The sequence below is a fragment of the Takifugu flavidus genome, chromosome 11, assembly GCF_003711565.1.
Source record: "Takifugu flavidus isolate HTHZ2018 chromosome 11, ASM371156v2, whole genome shotgun sequence".
NCBI classification, from domain to species: domain Eukaryota; kingdom Metazoa; phylum Chordata; class Actinopteri; order Tetraodontiformes; family Tetraodontidae; genus Takifugu; species Takifugu flavidus.
The window spans coordinates 10,537,158-10,565,003 of NC_079530.1; the positions used below are offsets into that span (position 1 = coordinate 10,537,158).

The 27,846-nt window shown below is 44.9% G+C and overlaps 3 protein-coding genes and 1 non-coding gene across 9 annotated transcripts; 2 read left to right on the plus strand and 2 right to left on the minus strand.

Moving 5' to 3' along the window:
- The first annotated feature begins 410 nt into the window (after nucleotides 1-410).
- Nucleotides 411-9,866, plus strand: plek (pleckstrin). Of its 6 annotated transcripts, XR_008952804.1 has the most exons (12): nucleotides 411-569; nucleotides 3,714-3,869; nucleotides 4,256-4,437; nucleotides 4,723-4,862; nucleotides 4,955-5,139; nucleotides 5,280-5,384; nucleotides 5,472-5,555; nucleotides 5,632-5,704; nucleotides 5,834-5,949; nucleotides 7,251-7,348; nucleotides 7,458-7,497; nucleotides 7,577-9,866. XR_008952804.1 is itself a non-coding variant. In XM_057048001.1 (10 exons), exons 1-10 carry the CDS (start codon nucleotides 528-530, stop codon nucleotides 7,251-7,253), a joined length of 1,086 nt encoding a protein of 361 aa, XP_056903981.1. In that variant the 5' UTR covers nucleotides 411-527; the 3' UTR covers nucleotides 7,254-9,866. The 6 variants fall into 6 exon arrangements, 3 of the variants coding, with proteins under 3 accessions (XP_056903981.1, XP_056903980.1, XP_056903982.1); XR_008952803.1 differs by having other exon boundaries at nucleotides 7,458-9,866; XR_008952805.1 differs by lacking the exon at nucleotides 7,458-7,497 and having other exon boundaries at nucleotides 8,708-9,866.
- A 2,262-nt stretch (nucleotides 9,867-12,128) lies between these two features.
- Nucleotides 12,129-17,634, minus strand: prokr1b (prokineticin receptor 1b). Its single transcript, XM_057048219.1, has 4 exons — nucleotides 17,153-17,634; nucleotides 15,814-16,415; nucleotides 13,355-14,056; nucleotides 12,129-13,258 (listed from the first exon to the last, which is right to left on the minus strand). Exons 2-4 carry the CDS (start codon nucleotides 16,263-16,265, stop codon nucleotides 13,195-13,197), a joined length of 1,218 nt encoding a protein of 405 aa, XP_056904199.1. The 5' UTR covers nucleotides 16,266-16,415; nucleotides 17,153-17,634; the 3' UTR covers nucleotides 12,129-13,194.
- Nucleotides 14,987-15,059, minus strand: trnaf-gaa (transfer RNA phenylalanine (anticodon GAA)). Its single transcript has one exon. It is a non-coding gene; the product is annotated as a tRNA-Phe (tRNA).
- A 1,778-nt stretch (nucleotides 17,635-19,412) lies between the features above and the next one.
- On the plus strand, nucleotides 19,413-27,665 carry LOC130534024 (filensin). The gene is given in 9 exon segments (XM_057047883.1): nucleotides 19,413-20,303; nucleotides 21,270-21,330; nucleotides 21,846-21,941; nucleotides 23,903-23,995; nucleotides 24,848-24,961; nucleotides 25,388-25,608; nucleotides 25,955-26,046; nucleotides 26,300-26,443; nucleotides 26,446-27,665. Coding segments are annotated over 9 exon segments (2,010 nt in total). The 5' UTR covers nucleotides 19,413-19,929; the 3' UTR covers nucleotides 27,261-27,665.
- The last annotated feature ends 181 nt before the right edge of the window (nucleotides 27,666-27,846 follow it).

Here is a 27,846-nt window from a genome sequence, read left to right on the forward strand (position 1 = left end):
GAGAAGAGTCTGAATCTGTGTCAAGTTTTAAGAAAAAGATCTGCCAAAGGAAGGGAACGCCTCAACCCGCCGCTCATGAATCCCTTTTCTTCTGATCTGGCTCCACGTGCACTCCACCGTGTGATTTTTAGCCGATCTGTGCAAATTTCTACAGTAGTTCTACCAGCAGAAACCCTACTGACAGTGTAGATGAGCAAGCGTACCATAATGAAATGATAATAATGGAATTCAGGAAGCTTCTGTCAGTGACACAAAGGGGAAGTGACTTGACCGCTGATGATTTTGACACACCCTCAGACTCAACTTCCTGTGTGTGTGCTGTGTGTGCGTGTGTGTGTTTGCGTGTGTGTGTGTGTGCTGTGTGTGCGTGTGTGTGTTTGCGTGTGTGTGTGTGTATATGTGTGTGAGTGTGTGTGTGTGTGTTTGCGTGTGTGTGTGTGTGTAGGTGGGTGGAGTTTTAAATAGGAAACATTGAGTGAAGTGTCTGAAAACAGGCAGAAGTCCTGACAGCAGCAGAGCAGAGGGAAATGGAGCCACAAGAGATCCGAGAAGGATACCTGGTGAAGAAGGTAAGAGACCAAACGCTTCTGATTAAGTCATGTCCACCTCTTTGACAAGCTTTAGTGGGTTTTAGTAATATATGCGGTGATTGGGCTGAAGCAGTCGGGTACACACTGCAGAAAACATTGGGTCACACATTTGCAACAATAGTTGCAGAACTTGTGGTGTGTTGGTCTAATAACACACAGCCGGCAGACACGGCGCTTTACTCGACTACCAATAACATAACACACATCACAGGTATCCCAGCATTCCCTGGTACATTACAGATACAGTCCCAAAACACAAAACAAAGGGCAGTACTTCAGAGAACTGTATTTCATTCCTGTAGAAGAAGCACTGGTGGTTGGGCGTAATTAAGTTCAGTGTAGTGCTGGTCAGCAGGCTGAGCGGAGGGTAAAGTGTCTCCCAGTGGACGCTGGGTGGAGGACGTAGCAGTTTCAGCAGAGACAGGAAGGAGCAAACGTCTGCAATAACGGCCAGGCAACAGAAGGGCATCCAGGCGACAGTTGGAGGAGGGAGTCGGAGTCGCTATCCACCTATCTGGAGACGAGCCGCGGTCTGATGGGCCCCAGCTGGGCATCACCGACACTTTGACTACAGGCGGCGGCAGATGTACACACACAGCTGCACGGGTTCTCCAGTTCCTGTTTCTGTCCGAATCTCAAGCTAAAAATACTGTGAGATCATCAAACTCGCCGTGACTCACAGCAGTGACACACAAAAGCATCCAAAACCAGGAAGAACCTGGTTGTTTGATGTACTTTGACAACCAAAGACATAACTATAAAGAGTATTACCTCCCCACTTAATGTAAATCTGGGGCTGCATTAGGTTGATTTATTTGAGTTGGTTGATTATTGATTTGTAGATTGATTAACACAGGGGTGGGGAACCTTTTTCATATCGAGGGCCATTTCAATTTTTATAAAGTCCTCCGAGGGCCATACCATTATGAACACATACCTAGGGATGCAAAAAAAAGATGAAAAAAAGTCTATAACCGCTGTGTTATGATTGCTGCATTTGAATTTGAATTATTTATTTAGCACACATGCATATAAAATCACCAAAAAAAATAGAATAAAATGACAAACAAGTAAAATATGTTTACATGATCATACAAAACAATTTAAAAAGAGGTGCAGAGTTGAGGCAAGAGACCCGTAAGGGCCTGTTCGAGGCCTCTACTCACCAAAACTGCAATACAACAAGATAATCAAGAAAATAAATGAAAAGAAAGAAAGATAAAGACAATAATAATAACAACTAGAAAGCACTCGGAGAGCGCAGACCTCTGCCAAGCGCAACAATTCCTGGCATATTGTGATTTCCACCATAAATATTAGTCCCACATATACTTTGACTACATATTTAGATTCCTTGACCATAAAAACATACCGTTAGCCACTGGAATCATAACAATATATGTCTTAGTTCAGTAGTTATCCACGAAAAAAAATTCACACTTTGAAACAATTTTACTTTGTCCGGTGCGAGCACCTCAGCGGCGGCTACGAGGCACTCCTTCACGAACTCTCCTTCGCCGTGAGGTTTCAGCTTCGTGGCTATTAATTTACTCATCACAAAACTTGCACGCGTAATATTCTCTCTGTCGGTACATGGTCGTGTGAAAGCTGCTTGTTGAGCCTCCAAACGCGATGAAGAGCGTTAATTTTATCCAAACGCATCTGTCCTTTCAACTTGTCGAGTTTAGCGTGTTTCGAGCTGTAATGGCGCTCGAGATTTGCCTTTTTCATCACTGCCAGCACCTCGCCACAAACTAGGCACACTGGCTTGCCTTTTACTTCAACAAAGAAAAAATCATTGTCCATTTCTCCTGGAATACACGGCATTCTGCATCCACCTTCCTTTTCTTGACAGTCGCCATGATGCATCAATTTTTTGTCTGTGTCAATCAGTCCAGCCCACTACGTACATCAAACGCTGTGTTCACTAACCCTGACCTTGACTCGGACATAACATAACCGTCTGTTTTATCTCAGAAAACGGGAAAATATTTCCTCTTGTTACGAAAGAAATTTCAGGATACGAAAGGCAAAAATACGCTACCGCTGCTACTCGCAGCTCGCGGAGTTTAGCGAACGGTCCCACTGTATAAGTGCACATATAAAATATAAAATTCTTGCGTCGCGGGCCGGTAGAAATGGTCTCGCGGGCCGTATACGGCCCGGAGGCCGGGGGTCCCCCACCCCTGGATTAACAGATGGGACAGAGGTGGTTTGGATGAGGTCATCGTTCCTATATTCTGACAGTAAACAATAAACATGTGAGTAAGTTACAGCAAGTTACTGTTAAAATATTCTTCAATATGTTTCATGATTGAACAGGTTCTGAGTAAACATAAAACACTCATTTCTAGTTATTAATAATATTAATATTGGTTCAAAATCAAGGGAGATATTCTGCTTCTGATGCTAGTTTATAGCACCGATGATGATTCTTGTTATTGGGTTTATGGGCATGAGAAATACGATGCTATTCTTCCCAGATCAATGGGTGCAGTTGTTACATTAAGCCAAAATCGTGGAGGGTGGTGCAATTAAATCTAGTGTTCTTGTGTGTAATTTATGTAATAATAATTTGTGGGCCTCACCCAGAGCTTGTTGTGGATGCCATCTTGAAAATAGCCAATTTAAGGAATCATTAAGTTTATATGGAATAACATGAAACCAAATGAAGCTGACAATTCCCAAAAAACATGAAGCTCAAAGTGCTTTGGAGAGGAGTTGCACAAAGGGGGTGATTTCTATGAAGCACCAGGCAGATTTCTGCATTTTATTCTGTCCTGATCTAAGTATTTCAGAAAATGGAGAACAGGAATAAGAGAAAATAAAGGACTCTTTCACTACCCACAACTGTGTGGGTAGTGAAAGTGATGCCGCAGCAAGTCCACAGCAGAGATGGATCGTGTGCTTTTATAGCACACGGAAAGACATATTTCCTGCTGTCAACCCAGTGAGAAATGTTTTGGAGGAGAAGAACCTTGTGTGTGGATCATTCATGGACAGGGCAGGAGATATCACACCACAGCACCCATCCGGATCTGGGGGGGGGGGGGGGGGGCAATGTTCATAACATTTTTGCTAAACTGTCAAGCAACATTCCTGACCCCTGTTTCTGATCCTCAGGGCACTGTACTAAACACCTGGAAGCCAGTGTGGGTCGTGTTATCGGAAGATGCGGTGGAATTCTACAAGAAGAAAACAGACCGGTCGCCTAAAGGAATGATTCCACTGAAAGGAGCCACACTCCTGAGCCCCTGCCAGGACTTTGGGAAGAGGCTGGTAAGCAGAAAATATGATTATACCCATCCAGGATACAGAAAATCTAAATTAACTAGTGGCGGCAAACACAGAGAGGAATATGGCTGGATGCCATAGTTGGTCAGTGCTGGAGGTCATGTGATTCTTAACCTTTCTCTAGTCCCCTCCTTTCATGTCCTCATCACACAGCTGAACAACTCTCCAGCCTTGTGTTTTCACACTAGCTCCATTGCTAATGTGAGCGAGCAGAAGGTTCGTTAACCTCCAACGCTAACCAGGCAGCAGCAGTTTCGACCTTAATGATTCCACAGCTCAAGTGAAAACCACTGAAATAGAATGGCCGCACTTGAGCTGTTGGTGGTTTGTGGAGGTGCAGCAAAGTCACTGGCTGATAATTCTTCCCTTAGTTGGTGTTCAAGATTACCACGGACAAGAAGCACGATCACTTCTTCCAAGCTTCTCACGTGGAGGAGAGAGAACTTTGGGTCAAAGACATAAAAAGGGCCCTCACCTGCATCCAAGGGGGCAAAAAGTTTGCCAGGAAGTCCACACGGCGCTCTATCCGCCTCCCGGAAACCGTCAACCTGTGGTATGTTCCGCAAAATCATCCAAAGTTCCAGTGAAACAAAAGCAGGGGAACAGTGGCAGTTCTGTATTTTAACTGAGAGTTGGTGCAATACCCTTTTTTTATCACTGAAATGACTTCTGAACTTCATTTATCCACAACTGGTGGAAGTTCAGCGGTCTGGCTTTTGGGTAACTGTAGTGTGAAGCTGGCTTAATTGCATCATCACTCTCCTCTATAAATATATCAGGGTATGCAAGGTTGTTACAGTACCCACCCAGATACTTCCTGTGGCTCTCACATTGGCAGGAAACTGCAGGACTCAGGAGGTTCCGTCCTCTGCCTTTTGTTTTGCAGTGAGCTCTACAGCCTGATGAAGGACCAGGACGATGGAGTCAGAGAGTTGGTGCTAGAGCAGGAGAAACGCGTCTTCAACCACTGCTTCACCGGTGCTGTTGACTTGGTTCCAGTGACACCCAAAGACGCCGTCTTCTTCCCTGCTGTTGCGTAACACCTGGTCTCCTTCCCTGTCTCCGTGCAGGTGCAACGGTGGTCGAGTGGCTTGTCGAGAAGGGGAAAGCGAGAAATCAGCCTGAGGCCCTGATGCTGGCGACGGGCCTCATGAACGAGGGTTTCCTGCTGCCCGCGGGCGACCTGTCAAAGGACGGTGCCGGGGGCGGGGAGCAGTCGACCTTTTTAGATGAAACAAATGCTCTGTATTACTTTGTAAGTCGATGAGAAACCAAAACTACTGCTGTGGAAACTTGTCAGAGAGGCATTTGGTGACACAAAACTTTGGTCACAAACCACCATCCTCTCAGCTCTGACTGTGTGTGTGTGTGTGTGTGTGTGTGTGTGTGTGTCAGGCCGATAGTGGATTCTTCTGTGAAGGTTACTCAAGCGATGATGACGTGCTGGTGAAGGAAGAATTCAGAGGAAACATTGTGAAACAGGGTTGTTTGCTCAAACAGGTGAATATTCCTGCTTAAAGGTCACACTTTACCATGTGGCCCTGACTTTCCCGACCTTTAGGCCCTCACAGACTTTGTTCATTACAGGGTCACAGGATAAAAAACTGGAAGGTACGGAAGTTCATAGTGAGGGACGACCCCGCATTCATGCATTACTATGACCCTTCAAAGGTAACGCCAGCCGGTCCTGGCGAGAGCAGGAACATCAGACCTTCTCAGTTCTCAGCTCTCCTTCCTTTCTCATCAGAATGACGATGATCCTCTGGGCTCCATCCCCCTCCGTGGTTCTGTGGTCACAGCTGTGGATTTCGTGCCCGACGGTAAGCCGGGCATTATCATATTATCCCCCTACCGTTACAATGCGGACGGGAAAGTTCTCCTGGATTGCTCTCACTGACTTTCGTTTGGTTTTCCTTTAGCTCATCTGCTCTTTTATTTCTCATTTTCAGCCAAAAAACACGGTGCTGACGGCAACTTCTTTGAGATCATCACTTCCGATGAGGTTCATTACTTCCTGCAGGCCGCCACGGCCGAAGAGAGGAAGGACTGGATCAAAGCAGTGCAGGTGGTGGCAAAATGTGGCAAATAGGAGGCAAAAACCCTCAGTGAAACCTTTAAAGCAGTTACATGAACAGCAAGTTACCCAGTACTCTACCACAGCAGGAAATAGTCAATTTTCAGCAAACAAGGTGTTATTTCTTTATTTATACAAATTCTGAGCATTGATTTTTTATGTTAATGTTAACAGAGCAATAAATGTAGAAAATTATGTTAAAGTTCTGATATTTATTGTTAATATTTTAATGAGGTTGTAACTTAAAGTGCTTCCTGTATAAAGAAAAAGTTGAATGTTGAATGAATATTGTGATTCTAAATTCTTTCATGCTTTGATATAAACACATGAAAGAATTTTCACCCGTCTGAGAAACATTCAAGTCTTTACAACGATATAATACTGGCCTGTTTGTAACTATAAAGTCAAAACAACATTTTGAATGGCTCTAATTTGCCGAATGAGCAGGAAAGTTAATGTCAGACTGGAGAAAAGACGCTGTCCTTAAGAGCAATAGCCCAGACTTTACTTGGCTTGGAAGGGTGAGAGATGCTTGAAACCAGGCAGCGACGCCCTGTTCCCGTGACACTTCACACTTTGCTGTCAGACTGCGGTTCCAAGTGGAGAATATTATCAGTGACAGAAATGACTGACTTCACTGAGCGTGACCACGTGCACGGCCTTGGTGAGTCAGACTGTTGTCACCAAAGGCAGCTGTGCTGCATTCAGGGACCAGATCAGGCTCTGCTAATGGGACAAAAAGCAGCTACTCTAGAATGACCTTAATTTGTCATGACAGTGTGTGGACTCGCTCTGCATAATTAACTGAAGTGACGTGCGGATGTTTCTGCTAGTTTTCTTTAAACTTTCACTTTTACCTTGTGGTTTTTACCTTACAACAATAACCTTGAAACTATGCCAAAACGAGAACAACCTCATTAAATGTTATCATTGTTGTACCTAAGAGGCTGGTCAAATGCTTTAATACATTTTCACTTTCTGATCAAGTCCAATACGAAAGGTGAGTATACTGATGTGACAAATTTTCAGTGATAAAAAAAAGTATTCTTTGTTCGCTTGCATGCAGTTCTATTTTTGAACAGAAGGGAGCGCTGTATATCAACGCAAAATACCTGGCCTTCACTTTAAATTAGAACGCCACCATTATCGCAACTATACATCCAGAATGCATTTAATTAAAATATTTAGACGCAACGTAGTGAAAATATTTCAAACTGTCCTTATGGGGCCTGTTTTATGTACATGAGACCGTGAACTTTAAATCTCATAACTTGGTCCAATGTTTTCCACAGTAAATCAGAGGTGCGATCATCTTGAAACTGTTCATCATGATCACCATGAAGTAGGGAGCAGGATTCTCTTCCAAACCTCTAACATAAAGCAGAAAACAGTGAGTAAATTCAGCAGACAGACGGGGTCGTCTCTTGGCTTTAATGCGTAATGATAACGGCGTGTTTAGCACTCTGATGGAGAACATGTTCTCCTTCAATAACATTCAGCAAGAAGAGGAGTGTGAAAAGTGCTCTTATGAAGGAGAAGGTGAGTATAAGCGTATCAGATATGTTATGGTCTCAGTCTCTGTAGGTCTTTCAGAGTTTATCATTATGCACATTTCCAGAAGAGGTGAGGACAAAAGACGACTGAAGGTCCTGCTCGCCTCCGTTACTTATGTGCCTTGAAGAAAAATCAATGATTTGAAGAAATGGTCCACATTTAAAGAAGTTAAAGAACATTCCAGACATACAGACATCTCGCTGGGTTTTATGTTGCTACGTTGGCTTATGTATAGGACATAAAATGGTCATTAATATTTGTAACTATTTGCTACTGGAAAAGCTAGAATAAGTGCTAAAGAGTAAACAAATATGTGCGGTGTGAAGAATGTAAACATTTCTACAAAAAGATTGAAGAAATGCGTTAAACTAAAAATGAAAAACTACACAGCCTTATACCGAAAATAACGAAAGAACTGAGTAATAATTTGCACAGATTTTACCTTTTTCCTGTGGTTTTCACGGATTGCAGCGAGCATTTCATTCATAAAGGTCGGGAAGCGCATTCACAGTCTCAAGTCATTAAATCTTCTGAAGCTGAGATTGAGATGACACCTGTCTCGGAGTAATGCTAATTTTATCCGGAGATCCATGAAACAGTTTGTCTGTCATCCAAGAGTAATCCTGACGTGCTCTGACAACACAAGCGGCGGCGGACGTCGGTCAGGACATCAACACTCACCTCACGCCGCCTCGTACATTCCCGCGGACTTTTCTACGTGAGGACGCAACAGAAGCGCAAGTTGAGTTGGGGATTTATTAATTATTACGCGACAGGACAGGTCTGTGCCCTGGTGGGTCTGCATTCTGGGATGTGGAGGAGATGCTGGTGGAGTTTATGAGAGGTAACACTTCTGATGTTTTGACGGGGTAGAGCTCAGTGGAAGGATCAGGAACCCTCGAAGGAGAAGGTAAAGGGGTTGGAAACTATGTCTGAGGGGTGGAACACGTGTGCAACAAGTGGTCGGATCAATCCCCACAACGCATATCCTGCAGCCCCATTCGTTTTTGTTAAAATCATCATCGGCATCATCTCTTTCATTGTCATCATCACACCATTTGCAGACGGGACAGAGATCTCTGGCAATTGTTCCTCAGAGCTGCTAAAGGAGGGGTATCGATCGCATTGTTCCCCGTTCAGTGTAACCCATAGACCACATCATTATTCATGACCCGTCAATGATTTGCTGTCACAGGATGCCGCCTGCCTGCGAAGCTGTCCACATAAAAGACTGGGGGAGTGCACAAACACAAGCGCTACCTGGGAGATGTGGCTGTAACAGCCCCAAAGTGAAGTCATTGAGTCATTATTTATCCCTGTCTCTATTTCCTACAGAAACGGTGGAGCAAAATCTCGTGTTGTGGACAGCTGGAGGAATTGTCGCTGTCATATGGTTCTCAGCTTAATCTCAAATTCAGCTTTGCTGTTTTCGTATGGATTTATTTGGGTGGGTGGGGGTGGGGGGTGGGGGGGTTATATCATATTTACCTGCTGAAGGATGATGACAGGACTCAGCATACATAAAGCCTGTAAAATATACAACAAAGTCATTATATTTTCTCACTGTCCAAAATCTGTTAGCGTGGGATAAAAAAAACAAAACACCTCAAACAATCATTTTGCCTCTAAATCGATAACTGCAGGACTTCAAGGTCCAGGGACTTGGGAGCCACTCCGTCAGCAGGCATAAAAGGCTCATAATCATGAAGCATTCTTGGTTTGAGGTGACAAGATACTGATGAAAACACAGTCAGGAATATTATATTTCACTCCTGCCAGAGTTTCAGCCCAGTTTTTCGTCTTAAATCTTACACATTGATCCTGGCAGCGCTCTGCCAAAGTCAAGGTCCGGCTCAGGGGTGAGTTTGGCCCTAATGTGAAGAGAAACTGTCAAAATAAAGGAGATAACGCCAGAGAAAACCCTCCCATACAATGCAGACTTTTGAATCTATAGGTTAATGGTGTGTGTTTTTGTACTGGTGTGTGTGTTGTAAAGTTGTGTAAAGAGTCATATTCCAACAGAAGACATACGGCGTGGGTGTATTTTTCTTGCTAGCACAGCCACATGTCTGCATATTTAACAAAGAAGAGATGATGTGTTCAAATCAGCCAGACTTTCCTGGACAGCGTCACCCGGTTGGATCCACTTGCCTTGAGAGTCAAACGGGTCAACCATTTAAGGGAAGGCTTGTCTCCGACAAACCGTTTGATCTCTGTAAGGACGGGATTAATGTCCAGCCTCCGCCAGGCGCTTTTTAGAGGGGAGACGCTGAACATGACAAACAGCTTTTTGTTAATGTCACAGAGATATTTTATGAAATCATAACATTAAAAAAATATCTTGAAAAGAACAATGTCCCCAGCCTGTTTCCACCGTGACCAAAACGATGTGTTTACTCTTGGCTGCAATAGCAATAAATTGACTTTTTTTAATCTGGCCATGTCATCAAAATGAATAAACAATGACATCATCTGGGTGTACACCCTCCATAGGCCTCCTGGAGGACTTATCATTAGATAGATAGATAGATAGATAGATAGATAGATAGATAGATAGATAGATAGATAGATAGATCGATAGATAGATAGATAGATAGATATAGATAGATAGATAGATAGATAGATAGATAGATAGATAGATAGATAGATAGATAGATAGATAGATAGATATAGATAGATAGATAGATCGATCGATCTATGGACCTAGATCGATCGATCTAGGCCCATTTCATTGACCTAATTGTAGCATTTTCAGGTGATTAAATTGTGGGAAACAATCAAGCCTTAACTGACACTTATAACCCACCCACGGGAGCTAGAGGACATAGAGTAATGGGGACAATAAGCATGGCCCTTGGCAGTGGCAAATCAAGCATTTCCCAACATTAAACAATGGTCTATGAGAACATTAGCATACCAGGCGCTAATCTTCACACGCCATCATCGCACTTAACCGGGGCCTAATGGGAAAACCACAGGAAACATGACTGAGCTGCAGATAAGACAATAAAGGTGATGCACAGCGTGCGAAGTGGTGTTCAGGAGAAGAGCAGCTTAAAGAAAATGTGTCAGAAACAACCACTCAGATATTCATAACTGATCTGCACCCCCTTAACGTATGTGCATGAATCAGAATATGAATGGTCGTTTTACCCCACTGCTGCGAGTTTATCTAAAGTCAATTAAATCAACAACAGTCTATACTGACTTTCATAATGGACTTTCATAATGACTTTCATAATGGAAACGAATGACACTCTCTGATCTCTCCACAGTGATTAAAAAAAGAAAGAAAAAGTGCCAAAAAACCCAAATATTCTCACTTTTGGACAAGGTTGAACTAAAATATTGTGTAGTCTGTGCTTCTGTGTTCCAGCATTCTTTTAATTTGTTTATATTTAATCATTTAATATTTTCAAATGGACTATTTAAATTGGCCAGCAGGAAGAATATGAATTACACTTGTACTGCATGTACAGCATCACCTCTTGACGCATTACTCTAATTATGGATAGATAAGGGGGGAAAACACTTCTGTCTAGTCAGTTTAATTGAGTTGGTTGATGACATTAAAATCAGAACTGCATTTATGAAAATAAGGTTTCTGTCTTCAACTGCAACATTAATTTAATTTCGGTGTGGTCACAAACAGCTGATGTAAAGGCAAAAGCACCAAAGGATGTGTAGCTTATACTTCCTGTTTGGCCTTTGTTTTAACTCACTGGATCCCTGTAAAAGGAAGCAGCTGTTCTGGAAAGTTCTTCCACTTTGAATTTACCTTTTGACTGAGAAACAACAAACAAACATGACCAAATGACAGAGATTTGGATCTGAACAATAGAATATCAATGGAACTTTAAAGCTGCAGTAGTAAGAACAGTACTGCCATCATAATTTACACCAACTAACATGGAGTCCCTCAGGGTTCTACCTTCGGCCTGCCACCATCATGCTTTGTCCTCAGATGGAGTATTTATTTTAGGATTTGACTCCAACAGATGATACTGATTCATAACTTCTAATGACGGTGATATATAGGAGTGCTACTGTGATAATTAAACCAAGATAACCCTAACCCTTTCAGGGATTTGAGTTTCCATAAATTTGGTGGTTTAGATCGAAACACAGAGCACAATATCCACCAAAAACATGAGGTATTTCCATTTACAGTCGACATAAAGCAACCTCACTTCAGGCTCACCTTTAGATTTTACATAATCATGACGGTGCGGAGCGCGTTCCTCTGGCCTCCTGACAGTTATTACCGTCATAACATTTTCCTGAAGAAACCTCTGAATTAAGGCCGATGTGACTGTGGGCTTTTATAACCTTTGAGATGGTCCTGTTGAGCGGAACACTGAGAGCTGGCAGAGAAAATTATCATAAAATGATTACATCATAACTCCCGCCGTGGGTTTGTATAAATGACAATCGTTAGGTGACTTTGTGGCGAATGTACAACATCTTCTCAGCGTCAGAGCAGCTCCCACTGCAGTAAAAACTGAGGAATACATTTGCATATAACACGTATTTTTGTTTTTGTTCACTTTATTAGCAAAGCACTCGGTTCGGAATCGGAGACCTGGTGTAAGTGATTCCAGAAAGCAAAACCACAATTTTCCAGTTTTTACAATATTTATTAACAACACACAGAAACAGACAGAGGTCAGAGAAAACAGAATATGTCACCGGATTTCAATATCAACACTTAGCAACAATACTGTCTACACGAAGATTAGAGACGGCAGATAGTCAGTGATTATTAAAACTCAGTAGTTTTTCGTTGGATTTCTTCCATTTGTACATCAACACAAATCACGACACTTTACAAAATCACAGTATAGTCACAGTATGCAAAACAAGCACATTCTTGCCAAATCTCCATAGAAGAACTGTACATGCAAACACATTTTTAGGCATCGCATCTGGTATTCTGAATATTCACAAGATGGGACTCTGAGTGGTCACGTATGCAACACAATTGTGGTCTGTGGTGCACGTGTCTGCAGTTGCAGCAGCAATTTTCTGCAGAACATCTGAGGAGTGGATCATTTATTTACAAGATGACTGTTTTTTTACACGATTTATGTTCTGTTATTTTAATTATTTATCATGTATACTGTCACTGTAAGGTATTTTATTTTGAAAATAAGATGGATTCATTATTTGCTAACAGACTTGCTGCAGCACTGACGTGACTGTTTACTATGGAAAGCCAAATATTGGGTGGAATTACTGCAGATTACCCCCCAGCTGCGGTGGCTTCTGGTGCATCTGGTGGAGACGTTGGTTTAATTTTACCTTTCCTGGTGGTCTAGGCTTCAGTCCAAATATATTCCAAAGAATTAAAGTCAACTGCTTTCAATAAATCCATACTATCATGCCCGTTTGAAACACCAACGTGTCACTCAATGATTTCAAAGTACACAATTTGGGACATCTTTGATGCCTTACTGGTCAATCCTAATCCCAACCCCAGTGCTTAATGAGGGGAAGCCTTTCTCACCACAAATCATCAAATAATGAGACATTAATCAAAAGGTTGATGTATGTCCCATAGTATCTGCGTCATTTTGTGATGCTTCGGCTGCAGCAGTGCATCATTACTTCATCAGTTGGAGCAGAGCATAATCAGTGGAAAGCTCCTTACATCCAGAAAAGCCGCCGGGAGAAACCCTGTCATCAGGAACTGCCGCCAAATGGGTCGTATTCCTGCCTCTCTCCTGGTGATTGCTGGGAAAGACTCCTAATTACACATATGTCGCAGTTAGCAGGACATGGGTGGAATGCTACCTTGCTGATGGTTTAAATCTTAAATAATAATGTTAAATTGCAGGTTTACCGCAGCTGAATGCATTCAATCTCCTCCGTTATGGGCATAGAGGACGTCTTCATGTCCAGCTCATCTACGGTCTTGTTGAGGGTGTAGGTCGACCGCCAGCGCACAAGCACAATCTTCTTCAAGTGCTTCACCGTATTGTTCTTAACACTGACAAAACACAAAGTGTTGATCATGCTGTTGCTCATGGCAATGCACTCGATGATGTAGAAGGCCACCAGCGAATTCTTTTCTCGGGAGATGATCGTCGGATGGAAGTCTCGCAGGATGGCGAAGCCGTAGTACGGTGCCCAGCACAGGATGTACGCTGTTAAGATGCCGATCAGGACCATTACCGTCTTCCGGCGACAACGCAACCTCTTTCTGATCTGCTCCGTCTGGAATCCCGGGACGCTCTTGAACCAGAGCTCACGGGAAATTCTCACGTAGCACATTGCCATGACAATCACAGGGGCGACGAACTCCATCGCAAAAACAAACAGGAAGTAGGACTGGTAGTAGGCCTGCTGGTCTACAGGCCAGATCTGTGCACAGAACACTTTGGGAGTGGCCTCAGAATTGCCGCCATTAGGGTACTTGGTCACAGAGGCAAAGTAGGCCGAGGGAATCGATAGCAGGATTGGAAAGATCCAGACTCCTGTTATTAGGCAATAGGCCGTTTGGAACTTCATCCGTGGCCTCAGAGGGTGGACTATAGCCATGTACCTGGAAAAACAAAAACATGGCAGCACAGTGAAACCAGAATGTGTAGCACAGACTGCTGTTGTCAGTAGCTTCAACAAATATTTCTCAGTCACCCAGAGAAGATTAAAGTTCATTATACAGCCTTTTATTATTCAGTGATCTGAATGATTCATTCAGGGGTCATTTTTATGGCTTTTGAGCTACTTAAGGCTGTGTAATCTAAAGCCTTTCAGCAAAAAGGGTCTTGGTTCAATCCCAGGCTTAAGAGCTTCTTAATATGATGTTCACACTCTTCCCACACCAGCATGGTTCTCTTTCCTCTGCCCAATACCTTTACTGGGGACTAATTGTCCCTCTTTACTCAGTAGTGTGGTCTCATGACTACAGTACATATGATCCTTTCTTTCTGTCCAAACATGTGAACAAATCATCAGTAATCTTATCAGCACAGGTAACCAGGAGCAGCTATTTGATCATCTTAAAACCAATACCCTTATTGGAAATCCATAATTTCTACCAAAGGGTGGACCTGGTTGGTGACGGTTAGCGAGAAGAGTAACCTCCAAATGCATTTATTTTCAAAACTATTTAACAGGAACGAAATGTTAAATACTTTGATGATACTGTACCTTTTTCAATTTGATTTTGGGATAGGTAGAAAAAACACGGTGTAACAGTAATGATTTTAAGCTTTTTTCCACGTAAAATGTCAAAAATACAAATCACGTCAAAATAGGGGAACCTGAGGAATGCAAAGGTCCCTTATGGGGCATCATTAATGCTTCATGCCCGATGAGGGAGGGTCAAGCATCCATTCATGCAGAAGCTAAGAGTGACTTTAGAGTAACCATTTTTTTCCAAGCTTAAGGTACAGTATTTCTTTTTCAAGCAGAAAATTCCAATATTGGGACTATGTGAGGCAAGCCAAGGCAAACAAAACCCTTAATAAGATGCTGAAACCCGGGGTTGAACCAGGGACCTTTAGATCTTCAGTCTAACGCTCTCCCAACTGAGCTATTTCAGCACATTTGCTGTACTTTGTCTATGTACAGCTGGTGCATATATTAAAAGGACGGCCCTGAATCTTTGTGCTGATGTAATCTTTTTCTTTTCATTTAATCCAGATCTTTCCATTGTTCTAACTTCACATGTTCAGCAGGAGAATGTCTGAAACACTGTGCATGAACAGCACAATACTCAGAAGAGACTAAGGGGGAAAAAAGTGAAATTTTATCGGGCAAGACCAAAATGAAACATCTTTCACTGGAAGAGAAAAAGAGATTCTGGCAATCTGGGCCAACAGTAATGCAAACAGTCAGCAAGGTTGCTCCCCTTTCGCCTACAACAACACTTCCTGGTGTTAGTCATCATGTCCCCCTTTATGAGACTTTTTTTTTCAGAATTACTCTTAGGTCCGGGTAGAGAGGGGTACGCTGGTGGGGTTACCTGTTGGGAAGCAGGAATATGACATAGAAAGGTCACTGGTCCGTCACAGGCAGACACAGTGTTCATACCGGGGGGCAGTGTTTGTCTCCATTCATTCTAATCTTGGGCACAATGGAAGAAAATCAGCAAAAACACAAACTCCATATGAACAGGCTGTGAGCTCCGGAATCAAACCGAGAACCATGCTAAGAGCCAACAGTACTAACCAAGAAATACAGAGCAGCTCTGGGATGGATCTCTCTGATGCAAGCAGATAAGAGCCAAATAAAAGGGATGAGAAAATACCAGTTTTATTGATTTGAACGCTCAGAGATATGACAAAACGCACTCACCTGTCAACTGCAATGGCCAGCAACGCATTGGTGGACACGTAGAGCGACACAGTCCGGAGGTAGTTGACAGAAGCACACAGCACCAATCCATGGTCCCAGGAGAGCTGCTTCACCACGTAGTAGTCCATTAGGAACGGGCAGCACACCACCGCCACGATGAAGTCAGAGATGGCCAGGTTGGCTATCAGCAGGTTGGTGAGATTTCGGAGCTTTTTGTAGCGCGTCAAAGTGGCGATGAATATGAAGTTTCCCAGCCCGCAGACGAGCATGATGCAGACAAGCACGGCGCCGATGACGATGGTGGCCACGTAGAAGGCCTGGCCCTGCGTGGTGTCCGGGATCTCGTCAGGGTGGATGCCGTAATCCGTATCGTAGTGCTCCACGTACTGGTCCAACTTGCCCATCTGGAGCTCTGCTTCAGGGACCGTGCGGCTGATGTTTTCGTCCCCCATGTCTCGCACACACTCTTTCAAAATTGGCAAATGAAAATTTGATGACTTTTATAAAGGCTGCAATTATTCCTTTGAGGCCGCTTAATTATTCATTTACTTAAGGGAGGACTCAAATTGAATTCATCCCTGGAAAAGGCAGCGGCATTTCACCTGGAAGAGAGTTTCAGTATTTCAGTATCAGTAGTCGTCGCAAAGGGTGAAGCCATTATTCACTCATGGCAACGTGACACTTTCTAAATAAATAACCAAGCACAGAGGACAAACACACCAGCACATGGCATTTCTGTGGTGAGTGTATTATTGCTGTAAAGACATTCTTATCATTTTTTTGTTTTTTGGGGCACTTTGCAAATCATTTTTCAACTCCCAAAGATGAGCGAGTAGCTTGTGTTTGTTGAGAAATGGACACAGTAATCCCTGCGTCAGGATGCTGTGATATACACACACAGCAACAGCAAGAGGCACAAAGATGAGTGTCCCTTGGTTCAACAATCTTGTTTGATTTGAGATTAAAACGAAATAAATTAAGCCATTTTCCAGATGTAATTAGAGGGGTTCTAATGAAATGCATTAGACTGTACACAACCAGCCAACCAACCATCTATCCATCATCTCCCCCCTCTCACACACGCACGCACACGCTGATACCCCAAGCGAACCTTCATGCAGCTCTCACAGGCTGCGGGGGGGGGGGGGGGGGGGGCTGTCACCTAGTATTAAGCTTTTATAGTCACAGTCTGAACAGTTTAAGCGCCGCAGAAGGACACTAGGAATCTAAATCACCGCAAGCGCACGCATACAACACATCCAAACAAAGTTTTAAAACAGCAGATTTCTTTATCAGAAGTAAATCTTGTTGGCTGGAAATGAATAAGCGGGAGGCTCACCTGCAGACTGTGCAGACTTTCAGTCCGACACTTTCCCGCGCCCGTTAATTGCTAAAATGAATATTTCCATTGTCCTGGTGACAAGTGCGGCGCCGCGTCCGGGTGATCTCTGCTTGAGCTCTTCCACCGGTGGAGACAGGAGGAGGCATCATCAGCCTCCCTCAACCATCACCGTCTGCGCCGTCAGCTGCAGCCGCTTACCTTTCGGAGCGCCTCTTCTTGTCCGCGCAAAGAGGAGGAAAAGACTGGGTGGAAAAAGTTGCGTCCGCGTTTTTCTTCTGCGTCAAGCCAGAAAATCCGACGATGACGCGGAGACGCGGGCGAGGTGGACGCGCGTGCGCGATGCGAGGACTCAACAAGCAGAAGGCGCAAGCATGTCCTGATCGCTGTGACGCATGAAAGGTCAACTCCGGTTTGCAGCCGTCTTATGGGGTCATGTTGCCCGTAAAATGGAATAGACTGCGTAATTACCTTGGTGTGACCACGGTGGGTGGATCTGAGCTGCTGATTGAGGCCCCTTCAATATAGCCCCAAATGCTGTCAATCCATCCCGTGAGGAGTGGAGGAACACATGCTTGCCTGGCCTACTTATGCATATGAGCCCGTCCTAAAAGTATGGCATTCAAACAGATAGGTCAGTAAATGCACAACTGCAGTCAGATTACGCAGTAAAAAAACTAACAGTACCCTGTTTTTTAGGAAAAGTTATAAAAGGATCTATATAAAAAGGTATAAAGTTTAATTGTTGCTGAACAGCAAAAAAAAAAAAAGCAATGCTTGGCTTTCTACAGCTTCAACAGAATCCCGAGACCAAAATCGACCAGATCAGTCTCAGCATGTTCCTGTTAGCTTTTATTACCCTCTAAATATCAGAGGCTACTCATTCAGAATGTGTCTCTTTAGGCCAGCAGGCCCAGTAGAATAAACACCAGGTTTTCATTTCCACCTTTGGCCTGTTCTCTAATCTCACCCTGGGTCTGGATTTACAGCTTCTTCAAATGTGAATGGAAAAAAAGGGGAGCAGTGCTTTTAAAGCATGAAACGTTATGTAGCCCAAGACCTTTTGATATACAGCCTCTGCAACCGGGTGGACGCGTCAAGTAATTCATGGCTGACAGTGTAATGGTGGAGCTAAGCACCAGTGAAACATTATCAATATAAATAGATGTGAATCTGTCTCCGGGTTTTGGGCTGTATGGGGGGGGGGGGGTGAGAATTTGTAGCTACGCGTCCAAACCAGCGAGCAGCATTGAACCACATAGACGTTTAACTTATTAGTGATGTGATTGATGGTCCACTGAATTTTCTCTGCCTTTATTTGTGCGGCAACAGGTTAGTGAGCGTCCAGGGTCAGGATGATCTTTCCCTGTCTGTCTGCTGGATCGGGGTATCCGTAAAGGTCAAGGCTTGTTTTTCACCTGGCCTTGGCGCCACGGATCATAACGTGAAGGAAGACGTGGCAGTGGAACCACTGACATTTGGTTAGAACGGAGACGACGCACCGCTGGAAACAGGTATGATTGCAAGTTTGAGCAGCGAGGTCAGTGAACACCTTGAGCTTCTTTTAAAGGTCTTTCACCAAGTTTGTACATGGAACTCTTGTGAGGGGTCCAGGCGATAATCCGTCCATGTCCAAGAAATCATTGGACAACACGTAGATGCCATTAAATATACACTCGGTAAGGCTGTGACTGACATTGATGCCTGATCAGGGTCAGAGTTGAGCATCTAGCGGGTAAAACGAGTGAGGAATAATACAATAATAGTGCAGGACTCTAGTGAAAGTACACGCAAGCGTGCAAATTCAAAATAGACGTGTAGTTGGATGAAAAGACAATAAAAGGATTCTGTTGTCTGTATCTTTCTTTATATATGTATTCAGTTGCCTGTTGTTCTGCCTTTGATTTGCAGCTAATGCCCATTATTTCAGGAAGCTATTCTCTTTCTGTTCCTTTAGCCCTCTGGTTTCTATGAACATTCCTGTTAATTAAATGTTAAAGATGAAATGGTGGCACACGGAGAAACATCAGAACGTTGGCAAAAGCACATTGCGAAGAAGACAAAGCTGTCTTGGTTCCCATTGGCTTTGTTCCTTGCGAAGTCATTAGTTAATGACTGGAATTTGCATTCATTAATCCAAGTTCACACCATAATGTGAAAGGGAGAGGGCTGCTTGCCTTTTTGATCGAGCTGGGGATGGATCATTTATCTCTCTATTATGGGCTGGTTTTTTGCTGGTTTTTTTTGTTGGTTTTTTTAGACCAGAGAACCAAATGCATTTTGCACCGCTTGTTCTTTCCAGCTTTCTCCACGAAATATGTCAACACTTCTTAATAGGTCCCTGCTGTCCGCACACATTACCTCGCACGAAGCTTCCCCTCTGTCCAGCGACGGGCCGCCATCCATCGACAGCATCATACAGGGATCAGAAAGCAGCTGACTAAGAACCAAAATAATGGCATGTGACAACCCAGTGCTTTCGCGGGACGCCCGATTGTTTGTTTTTGTGGTTGTGCTTTGTCATCAACCGTGCTACTGCTCTAATCCCTGCCACAAAGGCAACAATACCCACTGGAAGGTCCCAGGCTGAGCGCCACCAGCAGCTGCAGCAGCGGGGAGGTTTTGAGGGTATTTCGCCAGCCGCCGGTGCTGTGCAGGGTTCAGTCTAACATGAGACAGCCGAGGGTGAACACCCAAGTTTTCACACAATAAAGGTGCGGAAGGGGACCGAGCACTCTGGGGACACCATCAACCCGCAGCAGGAGAAGCCGACCACCATGTTCAAGAGCAGCTACTTGCACGAGGTTCGCAAGGAAAAATACGAGCGTTCGGATGTCTTCGACGAGGAGACCGCGGACGCCGAGTCCTCCGCAGGCATCTCCGCCATCCAGGGCTGGGAGAGCCTGCAGGAGCTCAACAGCCGCTTCGCCCGCTACATCAACAGGGCGCGGGTGCTGGAGCAGCGCAACGCCGTGTTCCGGAAGCAGCTGGAGACGCTGCAGCGGATGGAGGAAGCCAGCGGACTGGAGGAAGCTTTCACGGAGCAGATCGACGTCAACAGGCAACGGACCCGCGAGCTGCTGTCTGACCGAGCCAAGCTGGAGCGCGAGCTGAAGGACGCGTGCCGCCTGCTGGATGACTTCACCAGCAAGTAAGACAGCAACAGGCGGATGGTGGTGGCTGGTCTGTGTCAAAGGTCAAATGTCGCCTGGTGGAGTGGCAGAAAGTTACAGGTTCTTGGGGTTTGTTTTAAACTAGTGTAACCAAATGACTGCGGTGGCAGTGGACCACAGTCAGATCCAGAGGTAAATACTAATTATCTGGACATTATTAACTGAGACTGTGAAACAAGGCAGTAAAATGACACCGGATTGAAATAATGGTGATTACGTCCAAGGATCAATTCCGAATGATTACATTTCCGCCACATTGTTTTTTTTCTCTTCGGGTTCCTTGTTTTTTTCTCAATAATATGCGAGTTCAGCAGAGGTTTTCAATGAAAAAGACAAACTGAGTGTAAACTCTACGCAGTGATTTCCATGAATGAGTCACGGGTGCCAAAAATTAAAAATCCCTTCACCTCCACAATGCAAAAAACCGTGGGGGATGGGGGAGGGGGGTTGTTGAAATCAGTGCTCCACGCACCACAAAGCCTCCGTTGATTACTGATGCGTTGAGAAGAATATCGACCGGTCGTGGAAGAATTAGTAGGTGGGACAGCTGGATTTCAACATGTGGAAGTTCCATCTGTGGCACTTTGGAATCACGACTGTTTCATGATGCGTTAGATGAGGGCATTGGATCTGCAATCATGGCCACCACACACACACACACGCGCGCGCACACACACACATAACATTTGTGCTTCTATCCTTGTGAGGATTTTCGGGAACCAATGCCTCATCTCGGCTTAAAAGAGTTCAAATCGGATTTCTGTTCTTTTTAAATTTACCGGTAGTTCTAAATTAACTGGTTTTGCTTAAGCCAAGATTGTCTTCGACCTGAACAACTGAGCCAATTCACGTGCACACGCACGTGCACGCACAGATCATTCAGAGCAGATCTACATACTTCTGCAGCACTGTTTCTCTGAACTTCTCTCTGCCTCATGTTCCAGGTACAAAACGGAATGTGATTATCAAGAACAGCTGCGGAACAAACTGGAACACTTGAACAAGGTACAGCAGAGGAAAAACGAGCACCTGTAGGAGGCTTTTAGAAGCATAGAAACCATGCTTCCTCTCCTCTCTCCTCTCCTCTCCTCTCCTCCCTCTCCTCTCTCCTCTCCTCTCCTCTCCTCTCCTCTCCTCTCCTCTCCTCTCTTCTCCTCCCCCTCCTCTCCTCTCTTCCCCCTCCTCTCCTCCCTCCTCTCCTCTCCTCCTCCTCTCCTCTCTTCTCCTCCCCCTTCTCCATACTCTCCTCTCCACCTCCCCTCCTCTCCTCTCCTCCTCTCCTCCCCCTTCTCCCTACTCTCCTCTCCTCCCCCTTCTCCATACTCTCCTCTCCACCTCCCCTCCTCTCCTCTCCTCTCCTCCCCTCTCCTCTCCTCACTTCTCCTCCCCCTCTCTCCTCTCTCCTCTCCTCTCCTCCCCTCTCCTCTCCTCTCCTCTCCTCTCCTCTCCTCCTCTCCTCTCCTCTCCTCCTCTCTCTCCTCTCCTCTTCCTCTCCTCTCCTCCTCTCCTCTCCTCTGCAGGAGGCCGATGATGCTCTTCTCAGAAACCTGGAGTACCAGATCCAGTCCCAGTTCCTGCAGGATGACATCAACTCCACCAGAGAGAGACACAAGAAGGTGAGTGATGTTTATTTATCCCCTTCAGGATATTTCATTCATGCTGCTGGGAAAAAAGTGTCCTGTTAAAAATATTCTACCCTTAAGACAACAAATACAGTATATTGTAAAGTTGTCATGACTGCAATAAATGAAGCATATTTTGTTCATTGTCTAACAATAACCTATTTGAGGCCCTTGTCAGCCATATTAAACAGTTAAATATTCATGAAAATGGGGAAAAAAACCCTGCCATCTGCATGACAAAAATCCTCTTTGGGTTTGTCCTGATGAGGGGCCATTGTGCCTAAAATGCTGTATTGTTGCCATTAGGCCAAGCGTGCAGAACGACATGAGAGGGCAACACGCTTTTTTTTAATAGCCACTACTGACTTTGTAACGAGGGCATATCCTTTATTATAAAATCGTGCACGTCCTGCCTGCTGATCCTCAGAAGCCTTTTGTGACCTGCCAAAGAGAAGGTCCCAGTAACCCCCCCCCCCCCCCACACACACACACACACACACATACACCTCTCAACTCGACTCCTCCCGGTGTGAGCTTAGCATGTTTGTCCCCTCCAGCATGTCTCCTCCCGACAAGTCGTCATCCTCCCCCGGACCAAAGATAAGCAATTACACTAATTAGTTACTCCAACTCTGTAGGTTAGACTGTCTTTCCATGTCATCAACTGACCCCCTCCCCACCGACACACACACACACCACACACACACACACACACACACACACATACACCTCTCAACTCGACTCCTCCCGGTGTGAGCTTAGCATGTTTGTCCCCTCCAGCATGTCTCCTCCCGACAAGTCGTCATCCTCCCCGGACCAAAGATAAGCAATTACACTAATTAGTTACTCCAACTCTGTAGGTTAGACTGTCTTTCCATGTCATCAACTGACCCCCTCCCCACCGACACACACACACACACCCACACACACACACACACACACACACACAGTCCACAGTGACAGATAATAGATGCTGGCTTCACCACCCTTAACTCTTGAATGCCGAAAAGCGGTCCACATGAAATGGCAGCACGGTAAAAACAAACAAGTTGGGTGACGCTATTAAGACCCTCAGGAGACATTTGCAATTCTAACTCATCACATGAGGGACAGCGTGTGACCAAAGAGCTCATCTATAAAGGTTATAATGGGGTATTCAGTGGTGAGCAAGTCTGTAAATATCATAGAAAGTAAATCTCCATCACGGATGAGAAATCAATAGATCGTTAGGAGGAAAGGTGCGTGAGCATGTGGTGGAAATGGGCACTGATGCTCCGGGTGAGGTTATTGATACTGTCAGTAAAAGAGAGAAACGGCGTTGGTTCATCCCTGTCATCTACAACACCGTTAACGGTGGTTCCAATGAAACACATTCTTCTTTATGATGACATCATTTATCAGGCCAGAGGGTTCCAGCCGTTAGAAGCCTGATCCATAGCAGAAAATATACTTTAGGGTTGGACCCATATGCATGTGTGCGTTTCTTTTCTGTTGAACACCGTTGATGCTGATAAGATGTTTTATATCTGCCGGGTTTGGAGAAATGTATTTCCTGGGATTTGGGCGAAGGGAATGTGGTGAAATGTAGCTGTTTCACACTGCGGGAGAAGATTTATGACAGGAAAAACAGAGGCGAGGCTAAAACTGAAGTAATAGAAATGGCATTAAGGCTTCGCAAGAAAGAAATCCGATGGAAGGTTTTGGATTTGCTCGTTCAATTTTGCCCTCTTTTAGTTTCCCACCAATATTGCTTTTGTCGCCACGTCTGTTATCGTACTGTAAAGAAGGGACTTTTTATATTTCTGGGTCGAAGCTGCTGGGTTTTGTTTGAGATAAATTCATACTTTAGGGCACTGCAGACACAACATATAAAGTGTTTTCCAAGGCGGGTATCGGAACCTTCCATTTTCTCCCCCTGTTGTCTTTCTCCTGATGTTTTCTCATCTTGTGCACAGAACCTTGCAGAGATCCAGACCTATGTCAACATTCTGCAGCAAATTAATCAGACACTTCCTCTCGTTCCCAATGTGTCACTGGGCACTTCTGAGGTGAGGTCATTAATGTCACAGTGTTCCTGTGTGTGTGTGTGTGTGCACACGCGTGCGTGTGTTCCTCAGACCAAATAGAGTGTTTGCATTGGTGTCACCACTGCATACGTGTTCAGGTTTGATGAGATTCCCAGTCTCTTTGTCCGGGTTTTGAACTGTTTGCTCGCATTTGCCTGTGTGTGTGTGTGTGTGTGGTGTGTGTGTGTGTGGTGTGTGTGTGTGTGTGTGCGCACGCATGTGTGCGTGTGTGCATGTGTGCGTGCATCCGTATGTGTGTGTGTGCAAACAATCAACCCTGTCCTCAGAACACAAGGACAGGCCAGCAGTTAGTGTCAGGACACATAATGGAGAAACTGCCAGGAAGAAAGGCTGCGTATGCAAATCCTTTATAGCCACAGTTGGAAAACATTTGAAAAAGCAGAATCACCCTCACGCTTTAGTCAATCTACCCTCGCTGGGCGGATGCAGCCTCAGCTCGGGGCTTGGATGGAGGGAAAGCAAGTGATGAGCTAGTGTAATTGAGTTTGGTGGTCTTTCTTTCCTGAGGCCAGCCGACATAACAATTTGTGGCATCACAAATCCGTAAGCCAACGAGGTCAGAGAGAAAATCTAAATTGAACCCATTGGTACAGGAAGAGAGTTACACTGATGGGTCGTTGCTTTGAAACAGAGCCCAAGGGGCCACCTATTGACCACGCTGAAAAGCGATTGTTGTCACTTTTGAATTTTGTTTTCTCCCACAATCCACAAATACCAGAAGCGTCCTCTTAAAATGATCAGTGAGTGTGGGTTCACCATCATTGGAGGCCTGTTGCCTTTTGATTTTGTTAATGTGATGCTTAATGTGTGCAGGAGCAGGAGAAACTCCTGGCTCAGAGGAAAGTTCCGGGTCTTCAGAGTCAGCTGGAAGAGTTCAAGAGCGCCCTCTGTCAGCTGCAGGCGCAGAAGCAGCGTCTGCACACTGAGGTGGGTCACGCCAGCATCAAGGTTCCACACGCTTCTTATTTATTACCTTTTTACAACGAACTCAGTGTTTTATTGGTTTGTTCTTTGGATCCTAGAAGTTGACAGTATAAATCTGTTTAACCTTCTGTCCGATGTAATCTGCAAACAAAATTATTTTTTTCCGTGACTTTTAATATGGGACGTCGGAAGGTTATACCCAATAACCGCTAGATGTCACTCTCGACCACCCAGTAACAGAACACGATTATTAGACCACAAAGAGACTTTTGAACACAATCACTACGCTTATAATCGGCACCATAAACTACTTTCCTTTTTTTACCTCTCATTTTGTAAATATAGTAATTATCATAAGCGATGTCTTCAATAACCAAGAGGATTCATGTGGGATGAGGTCGATTAAAATGACCTTGTGTCTTCTGTCAGACCTCAATGCTGGAGCAAAACATCAAGAACACACAGGAGAGCTACGACGATGAAATACAGATGTACAACGAGCAGATCGAAACGCTGCGGAAAGAGATCGAAGAGGCCGAGCGGGCCCTGGAGCGGTTCACCTGTGAGTGCCGCCACCTGGCCATGTACCAGACATCTCTGGAGAACGAGCTGGAGAGGTACAAGAGGATCATCGAGAACGAAGACAACAGGTAACCTTCCACTCCCAGATTAGAGGTGCTGGGGCTGTGTACAGTTTTTGGATCAGCTGCAGTTTCTTTGTGTTTCCCACACATTTTTCTACAGAGAGGTTCTTCCCAGTACTCTTCAGATTCTCTTCTTTGTTAATTACAAGTAGTTTGCTCTTAATGAGGTCTTAAAGCAGGTCAAGATTTCCTCTACTAAAGCAACAACTACCAGTCAAAGGTTTGCTTGGATCATGTTGAGTTGCTTAGTGGCTCTTTGATTAAAATAATTAAGCCACCTGTCAATATCTGCCGCAGATTTTCCTGAATGGCGAAGCGAGCAGGTGCCATTTCATCGCTTTCTGTCTTGCAGGTTGAATTCGGCAATCATCGGCACTCCCATTACCCTGTTCACCACTAACTACCACTATACCCACACGCCTGCCGCATCAAGCAGGGGGAGAGGTAAGGGCGCTGGGCGCTGCGGACGCGCACAATCAGTGTTAGCGCTGCTGTCTCAGGCATTTGGTGTCGGTGGTGTTGTTAAGCTGATTTTATCTCAGTAAAACTTAATTCATCTATTGCAAACATTCCAGTATCATGACCACTGGTGATCCTTTTCCTAGTCTGCGTTTTTAGCAACTTCAATACATTTACTGCGTGGTTGCAGGTGTCTTCATACATGCAGTGGATAACCTATGAGCATATATGTGTCCAGATATCACCCAGGCTATCCAGGACATCACCAACATCAAGCCTCGGCAGAAGTTTATGGCAAAGAAGGTCATGAAGAAGAAAGACCTGACCCCAAAAGATGTGATGGACAGCACCCAGGAGGAAAGGAACGGTGGGGCGCCGCTGCAGACGCAATGGGGAGCCCCGACAAAGTGCAGGAGGAGTGGGTGAAGAGGAAAGAGCAGAGGCCTGTCCTCACTGGGGTGTCGCCGCAGGACGTCCCAGATGGCGCCCAGATCAGCAAAGCCTTTGATACTCTTTGTAACATTGTCAGAGACAGGATGAGGAGGTACAAGAAGCCCGAGCCCATCGCTGATTTTTATACCAAGGGTCGTTACGTCCTCGTCACCGGTGACAGCAGCTACCCAGACCCATGCTTCTGTACCTCCACGCCATCAGCCGGCCACATTTTTGTCACGATCCGAGATGGAATGACGCCACCATATGAGCTTTATGGCCACAGCACCCCAACTCCTCCACCTCCTCAGCCTACGATCGACCCAAGGCCCCTCAGTCCCAACTTGCCTTCGGATGAAAGAGGAAGTAAGGATGCAAACGGCGACAAGGAAAAGAACAAGACCACTGATCCAAGGCCCAAAGATCCAAGCCCAGTCCATCCCCCCTCTGGACCGAACTCTAACTCCAAAGATCCCACCCCCGCCAACAAGCAACCCAAGAAAAGCAAGAACGACAGTGAGCCCAGTGGTCCCACTCCAAAGCCCGCGCCTCGTGTCGCCAGCACCAGCTCCAGCTCCAGCTCCAGCTCCAGCTCCAGCAGCACCACCAGCTCCAGCAGCTTTAGCCCAGAAAGCATGAGTTACGAGAAGCTGGAGGTGGTGGAATCCGTGGAGAAGTTCTCAAATGACCGCAAGGTTAAAGGTTACGAGGAGACTTCCATGGTTGTGGAGACGGTGATCGAGAAGTCCAGCAAGAAGAAACACTGAGGATGGAATCAGTCCCAGTCAAAACTACAACAAGTCATGTTCACATTCCTCTCTTGATGCGTAGCGCTCTTCCATTTGCTTGCAGTCTCTGGTCTTGTGTCCAGAATACGTTCTGCTGGTTCCATCAATCCTGCCGCCGCTGTTCTACCCGACTCATGCTGTCTCATGAGTCCTTTACTGTCTGAAAACTTGGGACAACGAACTGGAAAGCTCCATGCCACAAGTCCAAATTTACGCAAAAAAAGACAAAAAAAGCTGTGCCACCCTTTGAACTCTGTCTTAGAGCTCCAACTTTCCCCTTTGAGATCATTTCTTTAATTGGATGCCACTGCCTGTCCTCAGCATCATTTTGCTGTGTATTAATTTGCTTTGAATTATTGAATAATAAATGAAACGGAATATCAGTTGGTACCTTGTTGTGCAGCTTGCATTTCCTTTACAGACACCATATAGTGTGAACTCACATTCACGACCATGTCGGAACAAAAATAATAGCTATAACATTCACAGAAAAGGTTTTTTTAACATGATATTTCTTATTGTATGAGCCAAAATATTAATGAAGGGATATGTCAGCAAAGCAAGG

Coding starts and splice junctions, on each gene's coding strand:
- plek (XM_057048000.1), top strand. CDS start 528: ATGGAGCCACAAGAGATCCGAGAAGGATACCTGGTGAAGAAG. Junction 4,438..4,722: donor CCGGAAACCGTCAACCTGTG/GTATGTTCCGCA, acceptor TCACATTGGCAG/GAAACTGCAGGACTCAGGAG. Junction 5,385..5,471: donor AGGGTTGTTTGCTCAAACAG/GTGAATATTCCT, acceptor TGTTCATTACAG/GGTCACAGGATAAAAAACTG.
- prokr1b (XM_057048219.1), bottom strand. CDS start 16,265: ATGGGGGACGAAAACATCAGCCGCACGGTCCCTGAAGCAGAGCTCCAG. Junction 14,057..15,813: donor CTGGCCATTGCAGTTGACAG/GTGAGTGCGTTT, acceptor TTGTTTTTCCAG/GTACATGGCTATAGTCCACC. Junction 13,259..13,354: donor ATTGAATGCATTCAGCTGCG/GTAAACCTGCAA, acceptor ATGTGTAATTAG/GAGTCTTTCCCAGCAATCAC.